At 38.8% G+C, this 9,612-nt stretch overlaps 1 protein-coding gene across 1 annotated transcript; it reads left to right on the top strand.

Moving 5' to 3' along the window:
* The first annotated feature begins 2,384 nt into the window (after positions 1–2,384).
* Positions 2,385–8,805, top strand: LOC136718969 (uncharacterized). The gene is made up of 7 exons (XM_066696780.1): positions 2,385–2,534; positions 3,376–3,633; positions 4,758–4,847; positions 5,499–5,576; positions 6,683–6,967; positions 7,374–7,472; positions 7,584–8,805. The coding sequence occupies exons 1-7, from the start codon at positions 2,385–2,387 to the stop codon at positions 7,734–7,736; spliced, it is 1,113 nt and encodes a 370-aa protein (XP_066552877.1). The 3' UTR covers positions 7,737–8,805.
* The last annotated feature ends 807 nt before the right edge of the window (positions 8,806–9,612 follow it).

Genomic DNA, 9,612 nt, shown 5'->3' with positions numbered 1-9,612 from the left:
GACCATGAAATCCTCTTCTGACAGGTTATTTTCAACCCGTTGCTGAAACTGTACTATCTCTGGCATCTGTTAAGCAATGCTCCTTCATTGTGCAGTTGTTCAGAAGTGGATTTGTGGGGAAAAGTGATCATAATGAAGCCAATATTACAGTATTAACTACTGTATGCTCCTATACTGTATCATGAGATCCATATTATGGATGATTTTCCTGCACTTTTAAGTCTCTACATTTCAATATATATTTGATTGTGTTCATATGTTGTTATTGCACTAAAGAGGGTTTTAATTTATACCCTCTGCAAAGGGAGACTCCAGCTCTAATAATACAGTTTTCTAACCAGCGAGTAAGGACTGAATTTCTCTGTGCTGCCAAACCATGACCTTGGATTTCACACAATACTGGATTTTCATGGACTCTCACTTCTTGACTCCTATTACTGGTAGTTACTGCTATAAGCACTACAAATACAGATCAGCCATAACATTATGACCACCTGCCTAATGTTGTGTAGGTCCCCCTTTTGCCGCCAAAACAGTCCTGACCCGTCGAGCCATGGACTCCACTAGACCTCTGAAGGTGTGCTGTGGTATCTGGCACCAAGACGTTAGCAGCAGATCCTTTAAGTCCTGTAAGTTGCAAGGTGGGGCCTCCATGGATCGGACTTGTTTGTCCAGCACATCCCACAGATGCTCGATTGGATTGAGTTCTGGGGAATTTGGAGGCCAAGTCAACACCTTGAACTCGTGATTCATCAGACCAGGCCACCTTCTTCCATTGCTCCGTGGTCCAGTTCTGATGCTCACGTGCCCATTGTAGGCTCTTTCGGCAGTGGACAGGGGTCAGCATGGGCACCCTCACTGGTCTACGGCTACGCAGCCCCATACACAACAAACTGCGTTGCACTGTGTGTTCTGGCACCTTTCTATCAGAACCAGCATTCACTTTTTCTGCAATTTGAGCTCCAGTAGCTCGTCTGTTGGATCAGACCACACGGGCCAGCCTTCGCTCCCCACGTGCATCAATGAGCCTTGGCCGCCCATGACCCCGTCACCGGTTCACCACTTTTCCTTCCTTGGACACTTTTGATAGGTACTGACCACTGCAGACCGGGAACACCCCACAAGAGCTGCAGTTTTGGAGATGCTCTGACCCAGTCGTCTAGCCATCACAATTTGGCCCTTGTCAAAGTCGCTCAGATCCTTACGCTGCCCATTTTTCCTGCTTCTAATGCATCAACTTTGAGGACAAAATGTTCACTTGCTGCCTAATATATCCCACCCACTGACAGGTGCCATGATAACGAGATTATCAGTGTTATTCACTTCACCTGTCAGTGGTCATAATGTTATGGCTGATCAGTGTAAGCTGCAAATGTTATACAGAAAAGAGAAATATTCTGCAAATGAAAAAATATTGAAAAAGGGTATTCCACTTCAGTGTCCTTCATATTTAAGCACACACAAAGCTTAGAGTCTTAAGTTTTACACTGAGCACATAGTTAAAGACAAATTGTACATTACCACAAAAATACCCCTAAAGTGCCTCAAATGGACCAATATAAATCACTGACAAAATCAATATGCTGATGACCGAAGATAAGAGAGAACGCTTGCTTTCCCTGAAATTGTAACACTTCAATATTCATGAAATTAACCGAAACGTAGCACAACCTTTTCTGAAAGGTCGCATTGCAAGCTGCGGTCGTTTTAAATCTGGACACATTGTTCGGAGAGGGACAATGTACTTTATTTAGCTTGTCTATGGTTTCCATGGTGCTCTTTTCGAAGCGACATGAGTCACTGAAATGAAAGGTTATCACATGAGTACTGCAAACCTGTGTGAATATGAATGCAGCATTGCACTAAATGATGCTGATACCATAATCAGAAACTCAGAATTGGAAGGCTGTACAGTGTGGGGGATGAGAACTGTACTCTAACACTATTTTTACAGTGTACCTGGAAAGTGAACGTTATTGTTTGAAACCAAATGGCAACAAGATATATTTTAACCTAATTATATAATCTATTATATAATATATATATTCTGCAGATTTTTGGTGAATTAAAGTGAACTCTGAATGAATCTAAGAAGTACAATCACTGCTACTACTACACTTACTAACAATACAAAAATAGGGCTATGACATCACAAGAAATAATGCCAGAACAGACACAGGGTGTTTTTATTGTCACACACAAAATACATCTCTTCAACTTTTGATTCATACCGTGATGTGTGATGAACTAACACAGAAAATTACTTTTCCTGTGTTGCAACAAAAATACATCAACCATAGCAACACTTTGTATTTTCTTACCTACAGGGCTGTAAAAAAGCGCTTTCTAAGCTCCCTCCAAGCTACAGCAGTCACAGCTGGAACATGTCAGACGTCCGCGGGGCGTCCCTCTCTGGAAAAGAGCGTTTGTACAGAGGCCATGCTCTCAGACTCTTCCCGGTAATTGACAGGGTCAGAGGGCATTGCTCTAGCCCCGAGCAAGAGGCAGAAGAGATCGAGGATCAGATTGAAGAAGTAAGCGGGCCCTTGGTAATATTGAATTGTAACATATTTTGTGCAACAGGGTATTTACGGTTAAAGGCTGGATAAAATCAAGGCATTGGCCCACTTCCTAGCCCAATACTCAATGGCTGGTGTCCATTGGGTAGACACAGGACGCCACTGAGGAAAAAAGTGATTTGCAATTCACTGCACCCAAATTAGGAATGGGCAGGTCTATATGAACCATTCAGACCCTCTTAATGGACTGAAAGAGATCAATGTTTTTAACACATCACTTAGTAAACCTACCCCACCTCACTGTTTAGCTCGAGATCAATGCGAAGGAAAAATGAACTTGCAACAAAAGTTGATATTTTGATATCGGCAGCCCAGGGAAAGCAGGGAAGAGTATGAAATGAATAACACATACAAATGGTCAACTTTTATGTAAAGATAAAAGCAATTATTTGCCATGGATAATATTCTGTCCAAACACGGAACACTCTACCTAGTTTTGTTTCAAGATTATGTTTAATTCCCTAGAGACATCCCGGCATATCTTCCCTACTGTGAACATGCCTTGACCAATGGGAAAGAGAATCTTTAGATTTTAAATGAAAAAAGAAAAGAAAAAGAAAGCCCTAGAGGAAATCGTAAAGCCTTAAACATAGAGAAAGTATTCATAAACAAAATAATAATAATAATGAAAGACTTACAAATATAAATCCTCTTTCCAAACATCTCTTGACAATTTATTTTTGAGGATTTGCAAGGATTAGTGTAGAATGTAAATGGGTGTTGTTACTTTATTTATTTATATATCATTTGTTTTACCATCAACCCTGCTTTAACCTCCACCACCTTCACTCTTTAGGAGCCAGTCAGGAATGCATCCTTGGCTATTCTGGATCCACATGCTGGGCACAAGAAACATAAACACCACAGAGGAGATTACAAGGAAAACCGGAGACTGTCAAGGCCCAGACCATCCTCTGGAGGCCAGAGCACTCACAGACAGCCCTTTCTTGTCCCAGCATGCTCTGCAGCTACAGAAAGCCGGGATCAAGGTGGGGTGACAGGGAAAGAGAAGGGCCCAGCCAACAAACCACTCACTTCTAAAGTGCCATTAAAGGTGAGGAAGGGGTGTTTCAAAAGTCGTCAGCAATTGATAACAATGAGCATTTGCTTTGTTCTTACTTATTTTATGAAAGGCCTATAAGATCTGGCACATAAAAGATCTAGGGGAGCTTAGGATCCCTTGATGGGACCCACCTCCGGGGACGACCATCTCCCCCTGCTGGAGCCCGAGCCAAGATCTTTTAATTCTTTTATGAAAGATTATATTTTAAAATGAATTTTAAAAATGATTTTTAATTGTTTTTAAAGATTTAGTTGTTTTTAAAAACACTAGTTTGATTGGTTTTTTGGGTTGTTTTTGTTATATTTCTTTGTCAAATGCATTGGCCGTTTGGTTTTAATTTTAAATGAATTGGACTGTTTTGGTTTGTTTTTTATTTTTCTTGTTTTATTTTTTTATTTTTATTTGTCCGATTCATTTTCAGTTATTTTCAATGTATCTGACATTTTTTGTTGGTTAGCAGGTTTGCTTTTAGCACATTTGTTTTTCTTTTTATGCACATGTTCAGTTATTTTGAATTTAATCACTTTGAGATTTTAAAAATTTTAAGTGATTCTAGTAATTGATTTTAATTTTTTTTTAATCACAAGTATTACAATTTTGAATGTTTTTATCTGTAAAATGTAAAATACTTTCACCTAATAAACAGTATTTTATTTTATGAAAGGACCTTAGTAAATGTAAAGTTTGTGTTAGCAGTTGTGTTGCAAACAATTGTTATTCGGATGGGGTTTTGTGGGAGGGGTGTAGAACAAGTGATTGGCACTTTTAATTGAGGAACAGCTGCAAGACTTCATGCTGCCTAATCACCAAAGTGAAGACAAGGAGGAAAGCAATTCACTTGGTGAGAGACTGTTGCAAACATGGTGAAGCAATGAATGCCTCCTCTCTCTTGCCAGGTGAACAATCAATACAATCTCCGTTCTTCCATTTTAAGTGTCAGTCACCTCATCTGATGAACAAACTAGAGATAAAACACCTCACGGAATATATAATCCAAACTCCAGATGCAGATTTAAGTTAATAGACTGGCATTTTGGAAAGCTAATTGTTTTGCCCTTGCTGTGTAATTAAGATTCAGAAGCACTTCTCTGAAAGTGGTCTCTGCTCTGATTCAGCTGCAGATTAAAGTGTGCAGTCAGAGGGGAAGTCTTGGGATCAGTATTGCGGGAGGAAAAGGATCATCGCCTTACAAAGAAAATGATGAGGTATGGCTCGCACTGTGAACATGGGCCATGAATGACTCGGTAATGACTGAGTTTTACAGACAATCAGTTGTTAATGAGCAGACATTCATTTTGTGGTATTTGCTTACTGTATTATATGTATGGTAATAAGTAATATGTTATAATAAAATAGTTACTGGATATGCTGCTGCAACCAAGTAAATGGATAGTTTCTGATACTTACAAGACACCATTTATTGTATTATTTGGTATGCTTTTCTTTTCTTAAACGTATCATTATTGGTAAAAAGAGTAAGCTAGGCTTCATTTACAGTAACAACTAATATATAACTTGGCACTATATATGACTTATACTGTACTGGAGAATATTCTACTGCTTTAGACTCTTTCCAATAATTATTGTTTGCATTTAAAAGTCTGCACATTTTTGGTGAATTACATTTTGTGCAGAATTCCTCCAGGTTTCATTTGCAAGGAAAATGGGACTCGGCATGCGTTTCCAGATTATACCTGCTACATTCCTAAATCCATGTAGATAAGTGTCATTAGTGGTAATTAAATAAGATACCATTTGATCCTGACAACAGAAAGGTCTTTATACTGGTATATGACCTTTAAATGGGGCCAAATATCAAGAATGTAGGTGTATCTGTCCTTTCTCCATTTCACTAGGGTATCTTCATTTCACGAGTGTCTAAGGGGGGACCGGCAGAGAAGGCTGGGGTTCACAAAGGAGACCGTGTATTGGAGGTACAGTGATTAAAGTTCACAAGCCATTCTTCCCCACTTCCATAAGCTTTGGTCGAATTCCCCTGATTTCCCTACGCACACTAAGCATTTCGTTTAGAATTTGTTTGCTTTATATAATTGTGCAACATAAATTCAAAGTTGAAGATAAATATTTCAGCGCTACATTTAGTTTAAGCCTTGTTGTTTTATTGTAAATGCTGAGGTTTTAGTAGTAAGTATGAGAAAAAACATAAAGACTGATTTCACTAAACTAATCTAGAGCTCACAGCATCGGCCTATGCACCTACATTTGTTTCAGGAAAACTTCATAAGCGTTCTGCAAATTAGCATTTTAATTAAAAAACAATGCAGACCATCTCTGTCTCCTGAGCTGTACTAAAGTATTTGTGACGCAACCACAACCCTGGTGCAATCACACTCAAAACCACCATGGGGCGTAATTTGTCAAAAGAACATTATGCAGTCTTTGTGTTAACCCTCATTATAGTTCAATTGAATGAGACCATAAACATTTGTGAATAGATTTCAATTGTGACAGGAATGCGCTGTGGGCAGTGAAAGTGTCTGAATGCAATATGCAATTATATTTTAAAGTTTAGTTGGCCGGTCAGACTGACCCATTATTACTTCTCTAAAGTGTGTGTGTGTGTGTGTTTTTCCTTAGTAACATCCTGAGAATGAGAGAAGACCCAGATTCTTCCCCGGGCTATCTGTTAAAATGTATCATCGCACAGAACGAAAGGGAATCATTCATCTTACATCTTTGTGAAGAATTTTAGCCCATTACGTTCACAATGTTGTAGTGTCAGTCTGAACTCAAACTCGAAATGCATCATGACTTGAATCATCCTCAAAACTAATAATGGGATTCGTTTAAATTGGGATTTCTCTGAATGCTTTTCCTGGTTGGTTCCCAGCAGTGTCCTGGATTTTAATTTGTTATCCGGCAAGCTCCAGCACAATGACTGTGGAGAAATGAAACCTAATTAAAGTGTGTGCTTATAAAGTCTATTCACCCTTGATAAGGTTTTCAGGGTAGTTTTAAACAAACAAAAAATGGATGTTGTCTCTATTAAGATGGGTTTTCTGTTTTCCATCCTACTCAGGTGAATGGTTTGAATATGCAACATGTCACCCATCATGAAGCTGTGAGTGCCCTGAGGCATGCTGGGAGTTGCATTAAGATGATGCTGCTGAGGGAGAGGACGCAGGGCTCCGAGAGTCCAGACCATGACGACTCCAGTGTGTCGGACACCGAGAGCATTAAAAACGGACAGCACGACAGCCAAGAGGTCTACGGGCACAACCACAGTGCGCAGGGTGTGGAGTCGGGGTCACAGTGCAGCCCGGCGGCGAGGAGAGGGACCATCGTCTGCAATGGGAACGGAGCGGTCAGTGCTGTTGCAGAAGCCAGGGAACTGTAGTGCCGAATGAAATGGAAAAGGCTCTTCCTGTATTTGAAGATGGTTAGAATAAGTGTCACATAAACATTTAGTATGCAGGCTGGTTAACTTAAAGGCTGTTGTTGAATCTGAGGGGTAGTTTTATTACCTCTTTTTACCATTTGACTGTTCTGTGACAAAAAGTACTAACAGTCTCACTTTAAAGAGGAAAGGCAACTATATTGCAGTGCTGATCATAATATATAGAGATTACTTCACTCTAATTGAACCCTTTAAAAACTACTCATAGTTTCCACTAGATGGGGCAGCACGTTTAATTCTGTGACAGTATCATCTATTTACTGAGCGACTTGCTGTTAAACTGATGATGATAAAGGGGAATTGCACATTTCAGGGTCTTTCGGGGTCTGAGGATGACCTTAGAAGATCCACAAGTGATACAGAGGCTTCAATCACAAACCACACCCTTCCCACTGTGAAAAATACCATGACCGTAAGTATACATGGTATCTAAATCATGCACACACTATCCCTCACAACGAGACGCTTTTAATCTCCTATTTCTCTTTCCCCTATTCCCATCCGTTTCTTCCTCACTCTCAAGATACCCCGCATTATCCTCACACATCCTTCTACCTCAGATGAAGATGTCGAACAGTTAATGCAAGACCCTGAGGACGAGGAACTTGATGAGCTAGGCTCCCCGGACAGTCCTAACTCTTCAGAGTGCTTAAACAGTGCTTTCTATCCCCCATAGCGGTACCCCCACACACACCCTACAGAAAGCATACATGCAGTGTTCATGATAAAAGTGCAGCATTATTTCCTTTGAGTCTTTTTTTTTGGATTTGAATGTAGGTCAGCATAAGGAACTTATTCTTATTTAATGTATATTCAAGAAAAGGGTTAAAAAGGGAACACAGTGTTTAGACCCATTTTCTGTGGTATTCTCCGAAGCAAAACATTGATACTAGACATCCTGACAGAATTCACAAAGCAGAGGAGGAGATGGGTTGAAAGGCTTTGCTGAAAATCAAGAGCTGTGAGAGGCTTGTTTTTTTCCACCTTAAATCCTTTTAGCAGCGGAGTGTTATACTGACACTGTGAGCTTTTTAGAAAAATATAAAACAATTCAGCCTGTGATGTTTTGGACTTGAATATATATTAAATATGAATAAAGCGCTTCGGTCACAGCAGTCACTTTCAATACAAAACATTACAAGATGATAAATGTAATAGTCTGAATAATAGCTGTAGCCACTTTCTTGAACAATCTTGCTGTATTATATGAAATGCAATGAAACGGGCCTTACTGAGCTTTGTATAATCTTCTATTCGGAAAATACAACAACTATCGTTGTTATATTGCCAAATATTTTGTTCCAATAAATGACTATATTGTTAAAAGCATGGGTATTTATTGAGTCTTCCCCTAAATGCTAAAAAATATTTATTTTCAGGTTCTTTGAATTGATATGATATGTTTTAAAGGCCAGCCTTGTAGTTTTTAGACTATCCTGTCATTTCTATTTCTGTTGAAAAATTTCTGTTGAGAGAACTCTAAATATAAATGTCCTGTTACGTTCTTTTAACATAATCTGACTGAATAAATCAGGAAATACGACTATCAGGAAAGGTCAAAACTGAAAACCTACACCTACTGCTAATCTTATTGACCTGGGCAAAGTGGATCTATTGTGCCACCACAAACTGGCTTGAAGGGTAAAGCACCTCTTGATGTATTGGTCTTTTATTCTATGTCTATGTTTTGTACGTATTTTAGAAGGTTGTATGTATGTACAAAAATCAACTAGATTGCATTATTTAGTTTGCTTGCTGTGTCTCATGGAGCAGCTCTAAATAAATAACAGACTATCCCAGAATGCAACTCTCCCATGATGCATTCGAGATTAATTTGGTTGCGTCTGCAGAAATGCAGCTCCAGAAATAAAGTACTGTAACATTACTGAAAAGGAAATATACGCGTGGAGCTCCGACATGCCCAATCGGTGTCACTATCATGTTTTAATCTAGTAGTTTGTATTTTCATAACCAGCAGTTAGCTGTAGGACAACATGAATTTGGCCTATTTTTATCAGGCTTCTTAAAGGAGATAGGTGCTCTAATAAATTTAAAAAATTGCAAATTTGACTTGCCATTATAAGAGTTTTGCTTGTCCTTCTCTGTACACACAACAAGCAACCAGATTCCTGTGTTTGTGAGTACTGGTGATTATATTGTTCTAGTTTTCTGCTTTTTGCCCTACTTTTGACTGCTAAGTGTTTTTTTAATGAATTAGCTTCTTACAGATTCACCCTTTTGTATAATATAAGAATTAATTAAATTAAAAATCAAAACAAAGGCCATACAATCACTTGTGTATTGATTTTGTTTATTTTGTTTAAAATGCATCTTATTCTCAGCTTTGTTAATTGGAAAGCAGTGAATTAGTTGGGTATTGGATGCAGCAGTACAAAGATGTTGAGTGCTAATAATCAGTTTTCTTGGCATTTTTTAATGGGATTTAATTGGGCAGAGGAATAACCTATCTTTTTATAATTTACATTTAACCATCATGCATCAGTAGCTCTGTATTCCACCTTTAAATAACCAAATGTGTAATTAAACAACCA

The sequence above is a fragment of the Amia ocellicauda genome, chromosome 23, assembly GCF_036373705.1.
Source record: "Amia ocellicauda isolate fAmiCal2 chromosome 23, fAmiCal2.hap1, whole genome shotgun sequence".
NCBI lineage: Eukaryota > Metazoa > Chordata > Actinopteri > Amiiformes > Amiidae > Amia > Amia ocellicauda.
The sequence above is the reverse complement of the archived record's forward strand: the minus strand, read 5'-3'. Positions and strand labels throughout refer to the sequence as shown.

Bases quoted from the DNA above. Each gene is read 5' to 3' on its own strand.
- LOC136718969 (XM_066696780.1), top strand. From the start codon at position 2,385: ATGTCAGACGTCCGCGGGGCGTCCCTCTCTGGAAAAGAGCGTTTGTAC. The intron at 2,535-3,375 runs GTAAGCGGGCCC...TTCACTCTTTAG, and splicing joins TCGAGGATCAGATTGAAGAA to GAGCCAGTCAGGAATGCATC. The intron at 5,577-6,682 runs GTACAGTGATTA...CATCCTACTCAG, and splicing joins AAGGAGACCGTGTATTGGAG to GTGAATGGTTTGAATATGCA.